Raw genomic sequence first — 24,489 nt, 5'->3', positions numbered from 1 at the left:
GATGAAGTATCAAGTTAACCTCACCTTTTTCGTTTCTCCACAGTTGCTGCCTGACCTGCTGAGCATTTATGGACTTTTCTGTTTTTATTTAATCTTGTAGATAACCAGAGTTTTCTGGGAACAAGACCACAGTGTAAAACAGTGGCCCACTCGTAACCCGGGCTTTTGGCCTTCTAGGTAAAAGACAAGAGTGAATTTGTCAAAACTTTGAAATTAACACAAAAGTTGACCAGTCATATAAAATGCTAGGTAGTCTTACTTTAGATGGTTCTTAAAGGGGCACGTCTTCATGCATTGGGTGCATTGTTTTAATTTGTTTACAAATGCAAGGTGTGATAATGTAATCATTCACATCACACCAAAACCAGGTGCGCAGCTCAGCAGAAACCAAAAATTGCAAGTTTGGTTGAAGTATTGAAGGCCTGTCAACCTATTTCACCTCCATTCTTCTAGAGTACCAACCCTATCATCTTCCCTTTCCATCATTACGCTTATCAGATCAGGCAGACGGGACATCAGGTTTAGCATCTCATCTGAAGGATGACATTTCCGACAATGCAGTACTCCCTGGAGTGTCGGTCTAGATGGTGTGTTCAGGTTCTGGAGTGGGGCTTCAATCCACAATCTTCTGAATACGAGGTGATGCGACTTGGTATTTGCCCAGAATTTCTACACAGATAGTGGCCCTTTAAACTAGGCCAGAGAACAGATCTATACTTGGAGCTGCGCGTGAACCAGAGGAGTCCATGTAAGGTCACATCTAGGCCTAGGTCGATTTAAGGAATTAGTTGTTAATTCTGGCTACAGACAAACTGATCTGGGCCTAGATTGATCCATAGGAGTCAGTATTGAACTCAAGAACTGGGAATGAACATGTTCAATGACAGCAGTGTTTAGAATGGGAAGGGAGACACTTAGTGACAAAACAGAAATATTGTTTCTCCATCTCGATGGCACAAATTAAGAAATCTTCGTAAATGGCCAGGCAGTTAGCGTAAGGCTTGAAAGAGCAACAATAAAATGAGATATCAGAAAGTATCGGTTAGTTGATTCCAACCTTGGTTTTTAAAAGCCTGAAGACTGTAGGAGGAAGCAAGGTCTGACAGTGGCATAGGTTTGAGGTCCAGGGTAAGAAAACAAGTTGGAGCAAGAGATGGTGTGATGAGTCGTAATGCCAATACAGTGAGGACATTCAGTTAGTTCGATAAATAAGATAATTTAACTTCAATATTGTGCTTCTAAACATGTGAAAATAGTTTGGGAATACTAGACCTAACTCAGTGAGGGAGGGTGTGATGTAAAAGGAAAGAACTTGCATTTATATAGGGTCTTTCATGACCTCAAGACATCCCAAAGCACTTTACAGCCAATTAAGTACTTTTGAAGTGTAGGCACTGATGTAGTGTAGGAAACACGGCAGTCAATCTGCACACAAAAAGCTCCCACAAACAATGAAATAAATGACCAGGTAATCTGTTTTAGTGATGTTGTTTGAGGGATAAATATTGAGCACCACACCGGGAGAACTTCCCTGCTGTTCTTCGAATAGTGCCATGGGATCTTTTACGACCACCTGAAAGGGCAAATGGGGCCTCAGTTTAATGTCTCATCCAAAAGATGGCAGCTCCGAAAGTGCAGTGCTCCCTCGGTACTGCATTGCAGCATCAGCCTGGATTATGTGCTCCAGTCCCAGAAGTGGGGCTTGAACCCACAACCGTTGTATTCAGAGACAAGAGTGTAACCACTGAGCCAAGGCTTAATGCCCTTTTAGAGCAAGAGATGGTACGATGAGTCTTCATGCCAATCCAGTGAGGGCATTCAGTTAGTTTGATAAATAACACCACCACCTTGCATTTAAATAGCACCTTTAACATACTAAAACGTCCCTAGGCGCTTCATAGGAGCGTTATCAAAAAAAATTTAACACCAAGCCCCATAAGGAGATATTAGGACAGATGGGTCATAGAGTTAGGTTTTAAAGAGCATTTTAAAAGGTGAAGTGAGAGGGAGATGGGGGGAGAGATTTAGAGAGGGAATTCTAGACAGCTGCAGGCACAGCCTCCAATGTTGGTGCGATTAAAATTGGGGTTGCACAAGAGGCGAGAATTGGAGGAGCTCAGAAATCTCGGAGGTTTGTAGGGCTGGATGAGGTTACAGAGATAGGGAATAAGATCATAAGTTCAAAATTGGCCTCCTAAAAATAGTTAGAGAATCCTAGACCTAACTGCGTATGGAAGAGGGTGATGTAAAACACCATGCAAGATCCATTGAGGGCCAGGGAGCCAGACTCAGTCGATGGACCATCCTGTATTTTGCATTGATCGGGTTCTGTCAGCTTAGTGTTGGTCAGTGTTACTCACTGATTTTTTGTCGAGGTCCACAGTCCCATCCAATCCCTTGTTCTCAGGAATCTCAGGAAAGCTGCAATACAGAGTAATGACAGACAGGCCTGCACCTGCGATTTCCTCAGCACACTAAGCTCTTGATTCCAATTGTGCCACTATGGCCTGTTCCAAGGTGGAGGTTGCGCACCTACCAGAGAAAAAGAATGAAGACTACAAGATCCATAAATAGTTCTGTTAGACAGTCCTATTTTACTGGGACTCTTTTACTTGAGTTCTTATACTGGAGTGCAGTGAAAGAAGAACAGCACTGAATTCCAGCACGGTCAATAACCCACAACCGGGTAGGGCTCTGAATGGTACTCACCTCCAGCATGGTCATTAACTCACAATCAGGCAGGGCCCTGAATGGCACTGAGTCCCAGCATGGTCAATAATCCACAACTGGGCTGAAAGTCACGTGGAGCAGCAAGCCTGTCTGGGGTCAGAGATGAAGGTGGGGCGGGCTACAACTGAGCCCCAAATCATGAAACAGGTGCCAATGATGTAGGCTCATCTCTATCCATCTAATCCAAGGGGAATAAACTCAGTAAAACCCACAGTAATAAAGACACTGATACAGTGATACTACCAGCCTCACACCCCACCACAGCCCATGGCATCGTACTGACAATGGAACATCATAGAAAAGAATTAAACTGCAACGTGACCTATTTCCTTGATAATGTGTAACTATTGCATTTGTGTGTGAAATGGTTAGCATGGACCTCCCTGTATGGGACACACCATTCACTGAGAACATACCATGGCTTTGGCTGTTTAAGGATTTTGGCTGCTAATGTTTGCCTCATTTGCCAACAGGGAATTTTAAGATCAGATTAGACTTGTTTCAAAGTCCCTTCAGATCTCAGCTCCTTTTCTCCAAAAGTGTTATTGTTAATATGGGACACTGATAGGACAGTACTCTGTGTTTGACTGCATATCCAACACACTCAGACCCCACATACCCACGTACTCTACACAATCTTACCTGATGCCAGAGGGACAGGGGAAAAACGCCCCGATGCAAACTCTTGATTGACACCGTTGGCAGGACAGCGGTGAGCTTAAAGATTAGATGAAAAATTCATACATTCCATTTGTAATTAATTTTGGAAGCTGGTAAAAATCCTTATAAATATAAATACTCCGTCTAGTCCATTCTTCCATAGAATCTCCCATTACTACACCACTGTCCATCTCTACTTTCCGAGTTCCCATTCAAGGGACAGCTCGAACAAGTCTATGGTTGCAGTGGTTTGCTGCGTGAAGTGAATTGGTGGCTTTCACTGTAATTCACGATAAGTGCAGCTGCGCAATATATAACTGCCCTTTAGCTTGGCACAGAATGGAAATGTCCCACTTGTGCAAGAGAGGTTGCGGCTGAGAGGATGGGGACATTGTTGGACTAAGTATAACGGAACATGAGGTTCACACGCACAAAGGAACATATTTTCCTTAGGTTTGACTTATTACACTGCTCCCTAGCATGGCTCCGAGCCCAGAAACATATCCCAGGCAATTTATGTTTTAACTCCCTATGTTCACTCCCACTGTTTCATAGAATCTTACAGCAGAGAAGGAGACCATTTGACCCATCATGCTGAAAGAGCTATCCAATTTGTCCCACTTGCCTGGTCTTTTGCATAGCACTGCATATTTTTCCTTTTCAAGTATATATCCAATTCCCTTTTGAAAGTTACTATTGAATCTGCTTGCACCACCCATTCATGCACTGCATCCCAAATCATAACAACTCTCTGGGTAAAAAACTTTGTCCTCATCTCCCCTCTGGTTCTTCTACCAATTATCTTAAATCTCCTTTAAAATTGTACCATATTCCCAGCTGTTCCGTTTATTCTTGACTCAATTTTTCTTAATTCATTTTAAAAGGTGTATGTTCTGGAATCCAGCACACTCAATGATGGCACTGACTTCTAGAATCTAGGTTCCTGAGTGACAACACAGAGTACTGGAACCTGGTTCCCTAGCAACGACTCAAAAACCTCAAGAATCTGGTCCACTTGGCAACAGAATCTAGCACACCACAAAGTTGTTGGATCTGGTCTCCTTAGTAACAGCACTACAACCTGGTTCCCTCAGTAACAACTACAAGTTCCAGAACCCAGCTTCTTCCTTGGCAGTTCGGAGTTCTGGAACCGGGTGCTTTGTGCACAGCGTCACGTTCCAGATTTTTGTAGTGCCTTTAATCGTCACTGGAATTCTAGAATCTTCTGCCCTCCGGAACTGGGCATTGTTCTTGAACATGATACTCCAGATTATGAGGTAGGGTTCTAGAATCCCTTGCAGCTGCTTGCTCTTTTAAATCTCCTTTACCTCATACTCGGAGTTGAGAGCAAGCACATCACAGGTTGCTGTTTGATTCAAGTCCTTGTTGAGTAGTGCGACCGAGGGAAGGCCAGGAGGGTGAGAGGTGCAACTCAGACTCTGAAGGGATGTGAAGCAAGTCTATTATGGAAAGTGTTTACTGTTAGTGTTTGTAGTGGAAATGTCTGGTCATATTCATGGATTGATGCTAACATTTCTCTCTCATTGCCTCTTTTTTTTCCGCTCACTGTGCATGCGTTGTGGTGCTCTGTCTAGAATCACCTCGAGCCTCAGGAGGGTGAGCAAATTGTGTAAGTGCTCACAACCATTCACCACATCCCACTCCCCCTTTTGGGTTTTGTTTGGATTGTTTTAATTCCGCTGTCCAGTAGACCGTGAATGCTGCCCATGGTGAAGTTAAAGTGTCGGACTGTACTCGCTGTGTGTGTGTGTGTGCGTGTGTGTGTGTATTTCGTGTTTCATTTTTTTTTAATTTGAGCTATTTCTAACCCTTCCACGGGCTGTCCTCCACCAAGTCGGTCGCCGCCGGCCCCACTCTGCTTGGATCACCAGCTGGAAAGTGAACACAGATATAAAAGAACAAATTCTTAATTTCAGAGTCTAGAATCCCCCTCCCACTACTGATGATGCTCTGTCACTTGCACGTTTAAAAAAATTGTGCCTGGGTATTAAGTGGCCCAGCACACTGTCCCTTGGACTCTCGGGCCTGGGATACAATCCAGCACAAGTTGATGGGATAAAAGACTCCTCATACCACCCCCCTGCATGGGTTCTACATTCATTAAATTTGAGTTTAGTTTCAACCGAATTCGGGCTCACCAACATGAGGGAATTTGACTCCATATCTAACCCGTGCTGTACCTGCCCTGGGCATGTATCTTGAGACAGTGTAGAGGGAGATTTACTCGAGCTAACCTGTGCTATACCTGCCCTGGGTGTGTTTCATGGGACAGTGTAGGGGGAGCCTTACTCTGTACAGGTTGAACCTCCCTTATCCAGAACTCCCTTATTCGGAACTACCCCTGGTCCAGAACCATTCCCGGCCACCGGGCGGCACATGCGCAGAACTCCAACATGAACAAATTGAAGTCCTTCCTCACTGCTGACTCCCACAATCGCTGGCCTGACCCCGCGATCCACCGCCCCACCCTCCCATGATCTCTCTGCCGCACTCCCAGCCCCAAGCCAGCCTGCCCTGATATCCCCTTGCTCAGTACCTGTAGCATCCAATATAACGTGACCATTCCTTGTCTGGAAAAATCCCTTATCCAGAACAGGCCAGGTCCCGAGGGTTCCAGATAAGGGAGGTTCAACCTGTATCTAATTAGTGCAGTATCTGCCCTGGGAGTGTTTGATGGAACTTCCAATCCCTGGCTCTGTCATTCTTCATTTTGGTGACTATGAAGACTCTAAAACAAAAGGTTATAAATGTGAAATGTTCACAGCAGAACAATAAGTGCAATAAAATAAGAGAATCTCCAATCGGTTAACAAGACCCAGCGGTTAGATGGGGCTTGGAGGAGGCCAAACCCGTTAATTAATTATTTGTTTGTGTGGTGAAAGCGTCACTGGCATTCTGAGTCATTAACTCACTCCCTCCATCTCTCCTTACCTGTCAATAACCTAGAGACAGTTCGATCTCTGCCAAAAGTTTCTCTTCCCAGATTCAAACACAGTAATACTCCCATCCACCTATTATCTCGACTAGTGTTAATATTACTAAGTGTAACTACTTTTTCTTTGATTTGGGGGTCATTTTCTGAGTGCAAACCAGCACTGTGCCTGTGATTTTCTGACACGGGGAGACAGCGGGAAAGGCAGCCGCTTTCCCTTCCCCAACCTCGCACATGATCAGAGAATTACCCCTAATAGGTCAAAGGTTAACTCAATATCTCAAGCATGACGTAACACAATCATACTTTAACAGCTCTGCACATAGATTTTTTTTTAAAATTAGTGATTTTAATCAATATCTCAACCGAGACAAGTATTTGAGGTGCAAATTTTCTCCTCAAAACTTATTTGGGTTTTATGCAAGGTTATCGAACCAGTGCAACAAATCAAATAATATCCAGCCAAAATAATAAATAAATGGGTGAGGGGCTGTTCATTGCCCCCTTTAAGAATCCTTGCTGCTGCCTCCTTTGAAGGGAACAGAAATTCGTATCTTTTAGCTCGGTCTCAGGTAATGCTGAGTGCTGAGTTCGAATTACCTTATGTCGAGTGTGTTTTGTGCATTATACGTCTGTTCTGTATTGTAGGATATACTGAGTACTGGTGTTCGGTGTATTAAAAATAACCTGAAGGCTTGAAGTGGAAGAGGATGGACAGTGAGGTGGGGCAGCACCACAGGTTGGCACAAAGAGCTGTGCCTTTGATTTCAAGCTTAGAGAATTCCTGACCTTAAGAGGAAGGAGATTATTGGGGAAAAAGGGAGGGAAGCACCAAGCCAGGGCTAGACACTTGGCAACCCCTTACCAGGAAAAAACTTCCCCAACTGAGCCACCTCAGGTTTCCCTCACTCCTATCCCCATTAGGGAGATTGGGAGTCAATCCTCCGACTATTCCACTGGGTGAATATGCAGTGAGGGGAGGACCAAATGGGAGTGTGGAAAAGGTGACTAAAATATATCCTAAACTAAGCTTCAACGGTATTACTTGCCTCGATCAATCTTGGTTGCGTATTTAATCCTATTTTTAAATGTTAAGGACCTCATACTCAGTCCCCTACGCTCCCCCCCGCCCCCCCACACTCACTCTCCCCATGCTCACGTCCCCCCAACCCTCTCTCCCCTCTCATACTCACTTCCCCCCTCATACTCATGCCCCACTCCCCCCACACTCACTCCCCACTCCCAACCCCCACTCCCCCCACACTCACTCATCCCACTCACTCCCAACCCCACTCCCCCACACTCACTCCCCACCCCACAACCCCACTCCCAACCCCCACTCCCCCCACACTCACTCCCCACTCCCAACCCCCACTGCCCCCACACCCACTCACAACCCCCATTCCCCCCACACCCACTCCCCACCCCCCAACCCCACTCCCCCCACACTCACTCCCCACTCACAACCCCCACTCCCCCCACACTCACTCACCACCCTCCCAACCCCCACTCCCCCCACACCCACTCCCAACCCCCACTCCCCCCACACTCACTCACCACCCTCCAGTCCCCCCACACTCACTCACCATCCTCCACTCCCCCCACACTCACTCACCACCCTCCCAACCCCCACACCCCAACACTCACTCCCCACTACCCAACCCCACTCCCCCCACACTCGCTCCCGACCACCCAACCCCACTCCCCCCACACTCACTCCCAATCCCCACACTCACTCTCAACCCCCACACATCCACTCCTGCCCACACGCATTCTGCCCATACTCACTCCCCCCCCACACTTACTCCCACCCCACACATTCTGACCCGACACTCACTCCACCCCCCGCACTCCGCCGCCCCACCCCCCGCACACACACACACACTCCGGGCCCCCCCCACACACACACACTCCGCCCCCCACACTCACCAGGCATTAACCTTTTATTCAGAATAAAGAAACAACTGACCAAAACATTATTAGTGACAATTCAAAAGTACAGGCAACGGCTCCATTAGACTTGGTCTGGCAAGGCAGCTTCATGGGCTGAAGGATATTAAGAGGAAGGATAAGGTAAATCAGCAAGTGGTGACACCAAGCTTGGCTTTTAAAAGCCTGAAGATTGTAGGACATGGGGAAGGCTGAAGAATGTAAGGAGTTCCACAGTTTTGAGTTCTTGGGGGAAAAGAATGAATTTGATGAGGAACAGGGTGTAAGATGGTATATTTGAAACATGAAAGGAACAATAAAGGAAAGCTCAGAGGAGTTATAAACAGGAACAGCTTGCATTTATGATGAGCTTTTTTACATGGAGAAACGGGATAGGAGAATTCAGACACCAAGTAAGAATCACGGGTGGTCAAGGGGAGGTGGCTGAGGGTGAGGTTGAACTGATCGAAATTGAAGCATTTTGCAGCGAGGGAGAGACTGAGGTGGAGGAATGGTAGTGCTCAGGTGGCCTTTCACCAAGCTGCGGGGATGCTGCACAGTGGCCGAGGCTTAAACGACAGACAGCGCAGCCTGGATTAGGAACATATGAAAAATGAACAAGAAATTGCTAATTGGTCCATCCCCAGGCCTGGTGCAACCTTTGTGCTCCATCAACTCATTCCCCCTCCTCCCCCATCACACAATCTCCTGAGATAGGCAAAAAAAACATAGGCCCATGTAAAGAAAAGACAGTGGGAAATTGCTCTCCAACCTCCAGAGGCAATCGAGCAAGCGTCAGACCATGGTGACTGGAGTCACTATGCCAGTTAAACCACCTAACTTTTATAACTCAAGAAGTCTTCCACTTGCAGGAATTCATCCAACTCCTTTTTCAAACGTTTGCAACAAATCTGCACTCACTGCACAAGCCGGCAACTAGTTCCAGAGGTCGACAACTCTCTGTAAAACAAAGGCTTTCTGATGTCTAACCGAACTCTGTATCCTTTTTTGTATGATTTACCTTAGTTCTCCACTCGCTATCCACCTCAAATAAGCATAAACTTGGTTTGTATTCCCTTGAGTTGAGAAGGTTGAGGGATGATCTAATCAAGGTCGTTAAAATGTTAAAAGGATTTGATACAGTAGATAGTGACAAACTATTTCCTCTGGTTGACAGAATCCAGAACAATGGGGCATAAGCTTAAAATTAGAACTAGGCCATTCAGGAGCGAAATCAGGAAACACTTTTTCACACAAAACATTGGGGAAATCGAGAACTCTCTTCCCAAAAGGCTCTGCGTACTGAGGGACAATTGGGGCTTTCAACACTGAGACTGATAGATTTTTGTTAGGTAATGGTATCAAGGATATGGAGTTGAAGTGCAGGTTAAATGGCAGAACAGGCCCAAGGAGCTGAATGGCCTCCTCCTATTCTTATATTCAAACAGATTCCTTTCATCATTTTATAAATTTCACTCATATTCCCTGGAAGTCTGTTTCACCAGTGGAAAAAAAAACTAAGTTTCCTGAGCATATCCTGATAACTAAGAGCCCTAAGACTAAGGCTAGAAATTCCGTTACAGCCCGTTTGGGGCACTAACTTCTGAAAAGTATCGCCAGACGATAATGCTTTTTTCATCCCAGGAACTTCAGCTTCAGCGCTCCAAGAGGGTGGAGTGCTAAATCAAGCGCTACCACTTCTCTTAGAGCACTAAAGTGTGAGAGAGGTGGCAGTGGCAGAGCATTGAAGAATGTCCAGTGCAGTGCTACCAGCATCAGAGGCTACTTCCCTCGCTTAAAGGGAAGGGCCAAGGCTGGGTTACAAGATTCTTCCTGTTATTTCTGAGAGGCCGCGAGACCTGCACAACATCCATTACAGCCCCAAGCACTCAGAGAGTGAAGGGCTGAGGAACAACGCAGCAATGCGTCGTTACAAATAATCAGCAGGCACCAGACTGGTGCGAAGAAGAACGTTTGCCCTACCTGACCACCACTGCCTTTAAATATCGCTCCCCAAGTGGCCAGCCTTCTGTTGCTGCTGTTGTTGACGGCCGGCGATGCAGCAGGGAGTGGGAGCGAATATCACATCCGGGGCAGTAATCGGGCGCTGCGTACCAGATGATGTCATGATCTACGGGCACAAGAGAGCAAAGGCGGTAAGTGTTAACAGCAGCGCAAAACCGCCAGGGAAGTTTGCAGGCGCCAGTGAATTTGCCGCGCACGGTTGGTACCTCCTTAGCACCCTGTTACCGACTCTGCAGGCGCTAACGGGAGACATAAAGCAGCCAAATTTCTCCCCCTTAGTATCTTCTGGTGGTTCTCCACTAAACCTTCTTGACGATCTCGATATCCCATACCATGTGAGGAAACCAAAATTGGGCAAAGTATGCTCGATGCAGCCGTACCAAGGCCTTATACAGGTAAGTATTTTATTTCTAGTTTTGAATCTAACTAAGTCAGCTATACACACTAACACGCTATTTGTTTTTCCTATGCCATTGTGAGATTGGTCATGGACCTTTAATATTTAATGAAATTCGATCACAGAACTTCCTCTTCTGCCATAGTCTTAAGTGGGTAATCCTACATGGTGTACACGTGCCTGGAATTACCCTGACCCAAATGCATCACACTGAATTTATCCCCATACAGGCCTGTTCCCCCAGTGTATTGAGATCAGCCTGCGGTCTATTTATTTTGTCTACCGTCCTAACTCTTTCACACGCCAGTGTGTCATCAGTAAAGTTAAGGATCATACTCCCAACATCCTCATCCAGATCATTGATGGTGGCAAAGAGCAATAGTCCTGACAGGGTCTCTACTAGTGACCGGTCCCTACACAGAGCTGCTACCATTAATAACCACCGCTCTGCCTACGAGATCAGAACTAATAGTGTCAGCTGTGGCTCAGTGGGTAGGACACTCATCTCTGAGTCAGAAAGTTGTGTGTTCAAGTCCCACGCCAGAGACTTGAGCACATAAATCTAGGCTGACACTCCAGTTCAGTGCTGAGGGAGTGCTACACTGTCGGAGGTGTCGTCTTTCAGATGAGATGTTAAACTGAGGTCCCGTCTACTCTCTCAGATGGACTTAAGCGATCCCATGGCGTTATTTTGAACAAGAGCAGGGGAGTTATCCCGGTGTACTGGCCAATATTTATCCATCAATCAACAAAAAAAAATTATCTGGTCATTGTCTGTTTGTGGGAGCTTACTGTGTGCAAATTGGCTGCCATGTTTCCCACATTATAACAGTGACTGCACTCCAAATGTACTTCATTGGCTGTAAAGTGCTTTGAGATGTCCGGTGGTCATGAAAGGCCCTATATAAATGTAAGTCTTTTTTTAAATTCATGGTCTAGCCTAAAATCTGCTCAGCAATCCCACAGGATGCAAACCCGCTGCCCAGTATTGAAGGCTTTCTGAAAATCAAAATACGCAATACAGTGTATCAACCAGGCTACCATCATCCACTCACTTTGTGACCTCTTGAAAAAATCCAACCAAATTGGTGAGATAGGACTTCAATTTCCCAAAAGACATCCTGGGATTCCCTAATAACTGCTGCAGTCCTCAAGTGATCATACAGAACATCTCCAACAATTCCTTCTAGCAACTTGCCTATAACTAACGTCAAACTAACTGGCCTATAATTCCCAGGTTCTGACTTTCTGGATATAGGAATCACATGGTTCTCCCTCCAGTCCATGGAGACAATCCCAGACATCAACAAACTGCTAAATATGTGAGTCAGCAGCTAACAGTCCCCATTTCTTTTAGTCAGGTGAATATCAGCCCCCTGATACTCTTTAAGGGTTCTAATCCTATCCAGGACTAATTCCACACCAGTGTCAATGGATTCAGTTTTAGTGTTACCTCTATCTGGTACGTCAACACCATCTTTATCACTGAACACAGATGCAAAGCAGCGATTCATTACATCAACCAAAGCTTTGGACTCTACCCAAATATGCCCAGCACAATCTCTCAAAGGCCCTTTAATAACTGTGACTCCTACCATAAATGAAAAATACTTTTTCAGTTCTAGGTCCTATAACCTATATAACATCCTGGACAAGAAGCCAGAACACAGCTGTCGTCCGTAATATGGTCTTGGTCAGATTAAATCATAGGAGTTAGGGTTAAGAAGGCGTTAAGCAGCAAGCAAGCAAGCCCCACTGGGAGAACTGAATTTACCCCGCAAATGAAAATCTTCAGTGTAGTTAACTGAAAAGTAGGCTTGTGACAACATCCACTCTCTTTCCCTTCCTCAGCAGCTCCTAACCAACTCTCTGCATTCTCTTATCGGCCCATAATAAAAGACACCTGCTGTTTGAGTCACGGATCTACACCAAATCTGAGCTCTGTTATTGGGTTTTCCATTTGAACAATGGGTTAGAACATTGCCTGCTGACCTCTGGGACAGGATATAAATCTGGTCCAAACTGTCAGGACAGAGATCTTATACTTGGACAGAGGTCTCCCCACTCTGATGCCTATAGGGGTCCTGCTGAAATGAGTTTCCACCTGTTGTGTTGTACCTGCCCTTTGAGTGTTTGATAGGACAGTGTAGAGGGAGTTTTTTTGGAACATAAGAACAGGAGTGGGCCATTTGGCCCCTTGATCCTGTTCTGTCATTCAATGAGACCATGGCTAATCTGCGACCTAACTCCATACCCGCCTTTGCCCCATATCCCTTAATACCTTTGTTTAACAAAAACCTATTAATCTCAGATTAAAAATTAACAATTGATCTAGCACCAATTGCTGTTTGCGGAAGAGAGTTCCAAACTTCAACCACCCAATGTGTGTAATTTCACTCCTGAAAGGTCTGCCTCTAATTTTTAGACTATGCCCCCTAGTCCTAGACTCCCCAACCAGCGGAAATAATTTCTCTTTATCTACGCTATTTGTTCCCCTTAATATCTTGAAAACTTCGAACAAATCGCCCCTTAACCTTCTAAATCTCATGGATTACAACCCTAGTTTGTGTAATCTCTCCTCATAATTTAACCCCTGGACTCCGGGTATCATTCTGGTAAACCTACACTGCACTCCCTCCAAGGACAATATATCCTTCCTCCGGTGTGGTGCCCAGAACTGCTCACAGTGCTCCAGGTGTGGTCTAACCAGGGTTTTGTATAGCTGTAGCATAACTTCTACCCCCTTGTATTCTTGTCCTCGAGATATAAAGGCCAGCATTCCATTAGCCTTTTTGATTATTTTCTGTACCTGTTCATGACATTTTAATGATCTATGTACCTGGACCCCCTGAGTCTCATTGGACCTGCACTGTTTTAGCTTTTCACCATTTAGAAAGTACCATGTTTTGTCCTTTTTAGGTCCAAAGTGGGTGACCTCACATTTTGCCTACACTGAAATCCATTTGCCAGTTTTTCCCATTCACTTAATCTATTAATAGCTCTTTGTAATTTTATGGTTTCATCTACACTGCTCTGTATCTAACTCATGCTGTATCTGTCCTGGGTGAGTTTGATGGGAGAGTATAGAGGGAGCTTTACTCTGTATTTAAGCCATGCTGTGGCTGCCCTGGGAGTGTTTGACATTGACACTGGTTACCTGAAATGATATAATCGTAGAGAGTGTCTCACCTCTTAATAAACGTCACCAAATGTTATGAATCACATTAAAATGCACATACACTGTATGCGATAAAAAGAACATTAAGGTTCCCATCACTGTAAATGCTGCTAGTTTCATTTTAACACATCAAAAGGAACAGGAAAAAGCCACTGAATGCAACAGTAACCCACATCTTCACAGATCTAAGCCCCACCTTCTCAGTATCTCCATCAATCCCATCTCCCTCCAGAAACCCATTTAATTGTCTCTTGACCCCATTTGAAAGTCCGATTCAATTCCTTTCCCAGCTAACTCATCTACGGCTCCATTCCCTCTTTACTCCTAATGTAATCCTCCTTCCGTGAAAAAAAATCGTAAGTAGATAATTAGATGCAGGAATGTCATCAACAGAGTGTGAACTGGTGCTTCGATGACAGAGGATGGGATGACCTTGGATCTAGCCTGGAGGTGATGAAGGTTGAACAGGTTCCCATTGGTTCTATAGTTTAGTTCCACTCCAGCGGGAAGCTTGTTGAGAGATGGAGCATTGCAGCGAGGAAGATCGAGAAGAGCGTTGGCGTAATGACGCAGCACTGCTTGACCCCGGTCCGGACGTGGATTGGGTCTGTGGTAAATCCGTTGGTCAGGATCACGGCTTGCATGTCGTCGTGGAGCAGGCGGAGGATGGTGCCAAACTTTTTGGGGCAGCCGAAACGGAGGAGGCCCCAGCGCTGCCTCCCCAGATCCTGCAAATCCACTGGGAGGATAGACGCACCAACGTCAGTGTTTTCGATCAGGCCAACACCCCCAGCATCAAAGTACTCACCACACTCAAACAACTTCGTTGGGTGGGCCACATCGTCCACATGCCCAACACGAGACTCCGAAAGCAAGCGCTCTACTCGGAACTCCTACACGGGAAGCGAGCCCCAGGTGGGCAGAATAAACGTTTCAAGGACAACCTCAAAGCCTCCTTGATAAAGTGCACCTGGGAATCCCTGGCCCAAGACCGCCCTAAGTGGAGGAAGAGCATCCGGGAGGGTGCTGAACACCTCGAGTCTCGTTGCCAAGAGCATGCAGAAACCAAGTGCAGACAGCGGAAGGAGCGTGCGGCAAACCAGACTCCCCACCCACCCTTTCCTTCAATGACTGTCACAGGTGGGACAGACAGAGACTGTAATTCCCGTATTGGACTGTACAGTCACCTGAGAACTCACTTTTAGAATGGAAGCAAGTCTTCCTCGATTTTGAGGCACTGGCTATGATGCTGATGATGACCTGGTGCAAACCACACGGTGCTTGTTCCGTAGTACACTCCTGAACAAGACCACCTCTACTCCTTTAGTATGTTCGCTCACATGTCATGAAGCTCTCGGTTATAAAGCTTCCCCCTATGATTGAGTAGGACTGCAACAGGAAGCTCATGAGTTCAATGCCCAATCTATGCTGAGTTGGATGGTACCAGTTGGCGGGGAAGGGGTGTGGAATGGACGCTGTAATTGGGCTGTGTCCCAGGCTACTAAAGCAGAAAAAAAAGAGTATTACAGATTATTGCCTATTTGCCCTTGCTTGAAAATATGTATGTGGATGTTGGGTCAAGATTGGATGGGCCTTAGTGATCTCTGTCCACGGCCAAATGCCTGCAAACAGTCACTGTCAAGATGGAGATAGGTAGTTGAGAAAATGGATGGGAGTGGGGGGATATAGGAAGAGGAGGAGGCCATTCAGCCTCCCCAGCCAATCAATTATATCACGGCTAATCTATATCTCAACTCCATTTACTGCTTTGATTCCATATCCGTTAATACACTTGCCTAACAAAAATCTATCAATCTCAGTTTTGAATTTTTCAATTCAAAGCCAGCCTCAACAGCTTTTTGGGGGAACAGAATTCCAGATTTCCAGGAAGGACTCTGAATTCAAGCTCTCCTCAGCAGGTGTTGTCTATCAAGCGTGAAAATGCAGTGAAAGTTCCTTCATGTGGGACATGAAATTGTGAAGGCAGCTTCACGGTGTAGCCAGGTGCTGACACGTCCTGGGTGAGTCACTGGGGTGAAGAAGCCCTGGATGCCTGACAACTTCTAATTCTCTGCTTTGTCTCTCCTTTTGTCCACAGACTTTTCAGTAGTTTAGGAGAGCTGAACACGATATCCCAGCGGAGCTTTGGGGCGACATTCACCATCCGTCCTGGCTCCAGGCACCCTGTCACCCGACGGGCCCCGAGTCCTGGGAAGCCCGGCATCGAATCAAGGACAGAAACTGGCATCAGCTCGCCGAGGCCCTCGCCGCTCTCCACCCCGACGCAGACCCCCCCCACCATCCTGAAATCTTCCAGCCTCAACATCCCCCACGAGCCCAAGGAGGTGCGGTTTGTGGTGCGAAGCGCTAGCGCTCGCAGCCGCTCCCCATCTCCCTCCGGTATCCCCATGCATTCCTTGCTCCCCCCTAAGCCCTTCTGTCAGAAACCCATGGCGATGTGGAACAAGTACGACGTAGCGGACTGGCTCGACAGTCTGAACCTATCAGAACACAGAGAGAGCTTCTTACACAATGAGATAGAAGGCTCCCACCTACCCGCCTTGACAAAAGAAGACTATGTGGAACTTGGAGTCACAAGAGTGGGACATCGAATGAACATCGAACGGGCTTTGAAACATTTTATAGACAGCTAGCTCAACTGGTGGGGGAGAGAAGCTGATGGGTGGGGAGGGGGGGGGGGTCTCAACTGGTCTGGGTTTTTTTTGGGGGGGGAGCAGGAGGGGAACTTATTTTTAAGAAAAAAAATTACACTGCACTGAATGGTGGACAAGGGCAGAGTTAAATCTGAGTGGCGTTGCTATGGTTAATGTTGCATGAATATTATGGGACGTTGCTTGGTGTCGTTCCCACTGAAGCTCGACCAAGGTTCCAGTGAGAATCGCAAATTTTTTTTTGTTTCTTTTTTTTAAAAAAAAGGTAAACGAGAAAAAAAAAATTGAAGATTTCATTCAGTTGCCTTCGAATAATCGTTGCTTGGGAAGGGAATCTCTGGCTTTCTTCCTTGAGCCCGCAGATTGTCACACAACCCGAGAGAGGCGAACAGAGATTCCCTTCGGACTTTGGATGAGTTGTGTTATCATTAGGAGAATGTTTAAAACTAGTTACTATCAAACCCAGTCTTTTCTTAATTGTATAAATTTATTTCAAAGTCCGCTATTTTCTGAGGTTAAGGGAGGGGTCAATGATCAATCAAAGTGAAGAGAGCAAAATAGTGATGCTTCCCCTCCACGTGCTAGTTCGAGATATAAGGAAACATCCTAGGTCTATTCCATCAACAGAATACTCATCTTTTTACCAATTATATATTTGAACAAAAATAATATAAAAAAAAGTTTTTATGTTATAATTTTACTAAAACTATACATATATACTATTATAAGGAAATGTTAAATTGAATCTTCCAAACAAATGACTTGGTTAATAAGATTTCTCTCTTTTTTTCCCTCTTTCTCTCACACACGGTTTTAATGAAGATCGCACCGCAGTTTCAGGGCTGTAGGGATATCTCAGAAGCAAGGAAACTTGTCGGACATTTTGCCGCATTTAATCCATCATCTTCCATCCAAGAAAAGTTTGCTCAAAATGAGAATTTTATTTTTGTTCTCATGTAAACAGATATAAGCAGGAACCCTTGGCGTGGACCCACCCGACTGATGTGTACCCACATGACTGGCATGTACCCACATGACTGGCATGTACCCACATGACTGCCGTAAACCCACATGACTGGCAGTCAGCTTTTGAAGTCGCCTGCAGCTGATCGTACTGTCCAATAGCATCGCTGCTGAGCTGTGGGTCCATCACAAGCCCTTGCTAGTGTTAGACCTGTTTTTATTTTCTCCTATAATGGTGAGACAAACTATAGACCAACGTGACCCTTTCACTGTGTAGCTACCCTTTACTGAAATGTACTGTGCTTCAAGGGTCTTTTTTTAAAGCTTACCAATATATTGAGGGCTTTCTGTTCCAACAGTGCATACCAGCAGGACACCAGGGAAACACACGAACACACACGCATACAGAGGCACATATGCACACTCATACTGTTTCCACACACACACTCCCACCAGAGTCTCATATATTACATGCATGCTGTCAACACACACCCTCTCATGTATATGAGCACACTCAAACACACACACTCTCATACACACTGTCACTCACACACTCTTTTGCACTCTTTCTCATACTCACACACACTCTCACTCTTTCTCACACATTATCTTTCTCACTCTCTGTCACTCTCACACTCAGCCATACTTGTTATCACAGGTGTACTGGCAATTTGTTCTGTTGTAACACTGCACTTTATCACATCATAGAATCCTGTTATATGTGAGCATTACTGAAAGGAGTTCTTTCTGTTCTCCAGGACTGCAGGTTAACCCTCCACTTGAGGCTGCTGCATTTCCTTGTTGACAGTTTGTGGAAATGATTTACAATTAAATGGCAAGATTTTTGTTAAATTATTAAAAAAAACAACCAAAAATATGATCACCAATGTTTTCAATCGGTAAATATAAAAAAGATGTGTCAGAGTGCCCTCAATGTTTACATTCAGCCCGGGGGGGTGGTGTGGGGGAACATGTTGGAAACGTCACTTCATTCAGTCACTGACAGCACATTGAGACTAAATAATCTCCTATTGCTGTCTAATGCAAATAGAAAGCCATGTCTCCCATTCACATCTTCCATTGGGTGACAGACCGAGAACCAGGAAAAATTAATCCTATCCCCTCCAACTAACTAACGATTAATACTTTTTTTTTTAAAGTGAAGGAGCCATTACAATAAATTATATAAACTCAAAGAAATGATTAAAGCGTAGGGGTAGGCAAATGTGATAGGAGGAAGCTCCAGCACCCTCACAGGGACAATGGGCCAAATGGTCTCTTCTGTGCTAAAATGTCAATGATTTTGTAAATTTCTGCCCTAAAGGACTCTTTCTAATCCCATTATTGGTAGCACTTTCTTTCCAGGGCTGTTGTGCAGGCACCTGCAAGACCTCTACTGGAATAGGGAGTGAGATTGGACTAAAGGAAATGAGACAGGAATTAAGTGGTAGAGTAAGTCAGTACCGAATACCTCTTGGACCTGAGTTTTAGTCAAGCTCAGACCGAGGGAACAAATGCGTCTTCTTCTGCTGTCATGTGTTTGGGCAGTTTCAATCCAGTTCAAATTGGTCATGGCCTCACAGCATAAAACTACACTTGATTTACTAATTGGCACTAAACTTGCAATCTTACTCTGAGACACATAAAATGTGTGAAAATGTTGCACTATGCAGTCAGGGTGCTCTTCTGAGGTACATTGTTGGCACAGTGTAGAGCAAACTTTACTCTGCATCTACCCTGTGCTGTATCTACCCTGGGCATGTTTGATGGGACAGTGTAGAGGGAATTTTACTCTGTATCTAACCCGTGCTGTACCTGCCCTGGGAGCCTTTGATGGACAGTGTAGAGGGAGCTTTACTCTGTATCCAACCCATGCTGTACCTTCCCTGGGAGCATTTGATGGGATACTGGATACCTGAAATGCCCAAACATTGAGGACCAGAAAATATTGCACACAAGCAAAGCTTTAAAACAAAAGGAAATGAGAAATTAAATCAAGGTTATTTATGGATTAGGGACTGAAGGTCAGAGAAGGAAGCGAGGAAGCAAATTAAATTATAAGTTATATATTGGAATAGGGGACCGAGAGTCAATTGAATTGGGAAATGAGAGTTGAGACTATATGGCATGTCATGTACTGGGATAGGAGATGGAGATTTGATTGAAGTGAGACTTTACAGACCAGGAAGATTCGACTGTGAGCCAGCTCCGTGCTCACCCCCTGCAGGGAGTGGCACTCCGCGAATTTCCAATAGCTCACTCCCTACGAGTGCCTCCCCTCCCTGGGAGCACAGGGGTATAGAGTGGGCCCTCAGATTCAGCCCTAAATTTGCTGATCTCAGCCGGCATTGCACTCAGGATCCGCAGTTTCCCTCGGGATCTGTGGGCTACGGAGCAGAAAATAAAATCATCCAAGGTCCTTGTACCCGATCACTACCTGTTTACACCCCTTCCCCAACTTGCCGCATACATGTGGACGCGGGGGTGGAGGACAGGATCGGGCTCAGGTTGAATGGGATGCCACCCACAGTCGAATAGCCTGCCAGCATTCACTACGCTCACACTTGAAGCACAGCCACTTGAGTTAAGCGCCTGAGGGCTGTCTGCGGACGTAGATGTTGAGCTGAAACCCAATTAGAAGCAATGCACTCAGGACAGGTTATTGGGCAGGTAAGGTAAAGGTGGAAGCGAGAGAGGGTTCAATATTGAAGTAGGACACTGAGAGTTGAGTAAAAGAACGAAGTGAGATATGAGTACACGAGATGGGTATGAGGTACGTCCAGTGAAATCTACACCGGAACTAGAGTTTTCTGTGAGCATGAAGTAGGGGTCAGGTTTGAGACCATAGTAGATCCCACAGTACCAAGGAACAGCCCTCATCAACATACAAGGTGCTAACTTAAAGAAACAAGACTTAATGGTGCACAAGAAGAGGCCATTAGACCCAGAAAGCCTGTCCCTTTATCACAGATCAACCTCACCTTTTCACCATACTTTTCAAACTCAACAACCCACCTTCTCCCTATATCCATCATCTCCACCTATCCACATTTTCACGATATCCCTCAACCCCCACCTCTCCCCATATCCAGCATCCCCACCTCCCCACGTTCTTACCATATCACTCATTCCGACCTACCCATGTTCTCACCACAGCCCTCAACCCCACTTTCTCCCCATATCTCCCAACCCCATCTTCTCATCATATTCCTCAACCCCACATACCCACCCTCTCCCAATATTGCTCAACCCCACATACCCACCTTCTCCCCTATTCCTCAACCCTACCTACCCACCTTATCCCCCAACCCCATCTTCTCACCATATCCCACAACCCCATCTTCCCACCCACTCACCATAATTCCTCAACCCCGCCTTCTCCCCATATCCATCAACCCCACCTTCCCCCCATATCCAACCCCATCACCATATCACTCAATCCCACATGCACACCTCCCCTATTCCCCAACCCCACCTACCCAGTTTCTCCCCATATGTCCTCATACCCATTCTTTCCATATCCCCCAATCCCTTCACTCTCTAGGAACATAACTAGTTGTCTCTTTCCCCCAATTGTACTGTCCGTTTCAATGTCCCAGCGAAGGTATTCCACAATTTGGTTACCCTTTGGGTGGCAAAGCTCTCCCAAACTTAACTCTCTTGCCCGTAACTCCCTCATTTTTAACTCCACAGGGAAATTTACCCAATCAACTTTGTCAGTTCTCTTCATAGCCAACTAGTCACCATCTAGTGTTACATCCTACACTGTGGAATGGGAGATACTAATTACTGCAGTCGCTGTTAATATTCATTTTCTGACTCAATTGGTGTACACATGCTAGATGACATGTTGCAAGACCCCAATTATCAAAACTAAGCTGTGTTACATGTGAAGTGTCAGTCATAAGAACATAAGAAATAGGAGCAGGAGTAGGCCATACGGCCCCTCGAGCCTGCACCGCCATTCAATAAGATCATGGCCGATCCGATCATGGACTCAGGTTCACTTCCCTGCCCGCTCGCCATAACCCCTTATTCCCTTACCTATTTCTGTCTTAAATTTATTCAATATCCCAACTTCCACAGCTCTCTGAGGCAGCGAATTCCACAGATCCACAACCCTCAGAGAAGAAATTTCTCCTCATCTCAGCTTTAAATGGGCAGCCCCTTATTCTAAGATTATGCCCTCTAGTTCTAGTCTCGCCTATCAGCGGAAACATGCATCTCTGCATCCACCGTGTCAAGCCCCCTCATAATCTTATGCGTTTCGATAAGATCATCTTTCATTCTTCTGAATTCAAATGAGTAGAGGCCCAACCTACTTAACCTTTCCTCATAAGTCAGCCCCCTCTCTGGAATCAACCTTGTGAACCTTCTTTGAACTGCCTCCAAAGCAAGTATATCCTTTCGTAAATATGGAAACCAAAACTGCACGCAGTATTCCAGATGTGACCTCACCAATACTCTGTACAACTGTAGCAAGACTTCCCTGCTTTTATACTCCATCCCCTTTGCTATAAAGGCCAAGATACCATTGGCCTTCCTGATCACTTGCTGTACCTGCATACTAACCTTTTGTGTTTCATGCACAAGTACCCCCAGGTCCTGCTGTACTACAGCACTTTGCAATCTTTCTCCATTTAAATAATAATTTGCTCTTTGATTTTTTTCTGCCAAAGTGCATGACCTCACACTTTCCAACATTATACTCCATCTGCCAAATGTTTGCCCACTCACTTAGCCTGTCTGTCCTTTTGCAGATTTTGCATGTCATGAGGGTACTGCTATGTAACCATAGCCACCAGTACTCCCCTTCCCCTAGTACAGTACATTTCTTAAAGGGTATTTATTATCTCTTGGATATTCTGCCGCGGAGGTGTAAATCAGTCGATGAGTTTTGTGACTCTGCAAATCCCGGTTAAAAAGGCAGGCAGCGCTGCCACCTTTGTGGGACGGGAACAGGGCATTTTTTATGATGAAGGCGGCACACAGATACAAACAGGAGAGGGCCGCGTGCAAAGACCATAATCATGATAATTGTAATTTTGCCCGTTTTACACCATCGGCCAAAGTTAAAATTACCCCCAGTCCGATCGTGCCGTGCATGGGGTTTTTAGTGCAACCGTTGAAAACCAGGTATTTTATTATCTGGTTTGACGGTGAGAAAAGTCACCAGGGCATTTGCTCCCCGGTAACCAGCGGGAATGGGGCTGGTTCGAGCCAGGCTCGCGATGTACCTCCAGCCCAATTTTACAGCCCATTGACTTTGTTATAGGCGTAAAATCGGGTGGTTAATCAAACAGGTATCCAACCTGCTCCCGCTGGGCAGGTTAGGTTATCAGGGCTCTCTGCTTTTCTTTGGAGAATGTGTTTCCCACAGGAACTACATCCTGCAATGTCCCAGAACAGACTGATTTCCATGGATTTGCATGTTGTTAAGAATCTGGGGATTTTCTTTTCCCCAGTCCACTTTTTTGCAGCTCGGCTGCAAAGTGACTATTACCGTCGCCTGTGTTTTTTTATCGAAAGAAAGAAAACCGAACGGGAGGTTCTGAGCTGAGTGAGGGCCTTGATCCGTGCCACCAGTGACATTCTCGTGTTCTCAGCTCAGCTTCATTCCCTGAAAATTACACTCTAGTTCAAAAAAAAAGACTGAGAGAATCTGCTAGAATCTTGAAAAGAAAATCTTTTAAAAAAAACAACCAACGGCAGGCAGCCTCTGGGATTCTCGATAGGCTGAGGAGAGCTACCAATATATCAAAAGGGGGACTTTCTGCAGGACGCTCCCCCCATTGCCTGCCGTACCTTCGGTATAAGAACCACGAAAACTCTGGGAAAACAACCATTCTTCCAGGCTTTCTGTGGCTCTTCCACCAAAGTTACAATAAAGTAAGCGGGGGAGGGGGGGGGGGGGGGGTGGACAGAAATGCACTACCCCACACTTCATTAGCTGTTACCAGTATTTTACGCACAGTTGTGTGGGCACTTTTTCCACACAAAGGATAGTGGAATTCTCTCCCAAAAAAAGTTGTGGACGTTGGGGGTCAATTGGAGCTTTCACGACGGAGATAGATAAATCTTTGTTGGGTCAGAGTATAGAGAGATATGGAACAAAGGTGGGTAAATAGAGCTGAGGTACAGATCAACCATGACCTAATTGGATGGCAGAGCAGGCTCAAGGGGCTGAATGGCCTACTCCTGTTTCTCTGTTGCGAGATAGTCCAGCTATTTCAGTCTCAGTTAATCGCAGTCTTTCTCTGGCATGATTAACAATATTAAAATCATAAACCTTTGGGTTTAATTGAAATTGTATTCAAAATCTAAAGAAATAACAGTTGCTATTTAGTCATGGGAATCCTGCTGTTGTGCTGTGAGATCAGAGAGATGAAGGGCTATAGTCATAGTCAACAATATCTCCTGGGTCTTACTCAAAACCAAAATTTAACAAGAATCTCCTTTTATTCTCCAACACAGATTGGATTTAAAACCCACACTTGATCATAATTTGTGCAGCACATCTGTGAGGCTGTTGCCTCCGGGTATCTCCAAGCCGCATCCCACCCAGGACAACCCTGGACCTTCCTAGCCTGTATGAGTCAAAGCCACACGGTGCGATGCGAAAACCCACTGAGCAATCAGTACAGCAAATGAGACATTTCAATAAAGTTCTGATATGTTGAGACGGGTAAGGGAAGGGTCTTCAAACTGTGTGAGCCTCACTTCGTGTCACCATGGAAGACATATTAGAAACTGCAGAAGGATTAGGAAGCCCCAAAGTTGGATCCTCGTCTGTGCTGAGTTAGCTGATCTCATCCAGGCAATCCCATCATAACTCTGCCTTTAGTACCCTCACTGTCCCATCGTAACTCTGTCTTTAGTACCCTCACTGTCCCATCGTAACTCTGTCTTTAGTACTCACACTGTCCCATCGTAACTCTGCCTTTAGTACCCTCACTGTCCCATCGTAACTCTGTCTTTAGTA

At 45.6% G+C, this 24,489-nt stretch overlaps 2 protein-coding genes across 4 annotated transcripts in view; one reads left to right on the top strand and one right to left on the bottom strand.

Moving 5' to 3' along the window:
- shank3a (SH3 and multiple ankyrin repeat domains 3a) overlaps positions 1–16,086 on the top strand; it is a 1,463,579-nt gene extending 1,447,493 nt beyond the window's left edge. Inside the window, exons 22-23 of the mRNA XM_070897277.1 lie at positions 4,986–5,020; positions 15,971–16,086. Coding sequence (XP_070753378.1) covers positions 4,986–5,020; positions 15,971–15,987 — 52 coding nt within the window. The 3' untranslated portion in view covers positions 15,988–16,086. The remainder of the gene's footprint in view (positions 1–4,985; positions 5,021–15,970) is intronic.
- LOC139278466 (uncharacterized) overlaps positions 1–24,489 on the bottom strand; it is a 39,735-nt gene that overhangs the window by 8,540 nt on the left and 6,706 nt on the right. Inside the window, exons 2-4 of one of the 3 annotated variants that reach the window (XM_070897280.1) lie at positions 10,256–10,403; positions 2,361–5,282; positions 25–173 (exon numbers count right to left, since the gene is read on the bottom strand). The gene's annotated coding sequence lies outside the window, so the exon portion shown is untranslated. Of the gene's footprint in view, positions 1–24; positions 5,283–10,255; positions 10,404–24,489 lie in introns of those variants that run through there. The other 2 variants (XM_070897279.1, XM_070897281.1) reach the window with 2 other exon arrangements.

The sequence above is a fragment of the Pristiophorus japonicus genome, chromosome 13 (genome assembly GCF_044704955.1).
Source record: "Pristiophorus japonicus isolate sPriJap1 chromosome 13, sPriJap1.hap1, whole genome shotgun sequence".
Lineage (NCBI taxonomy): Eukaryota > Metazoa > Chordata > Chondrichthyes > Pristiophoridae > Pristiophorus > Pristiophorus japonicus.
Note: the sequence above shows the minus strand (reverse complement) of the source record. Positions and strands in the feature narration are given on the sequence as shown.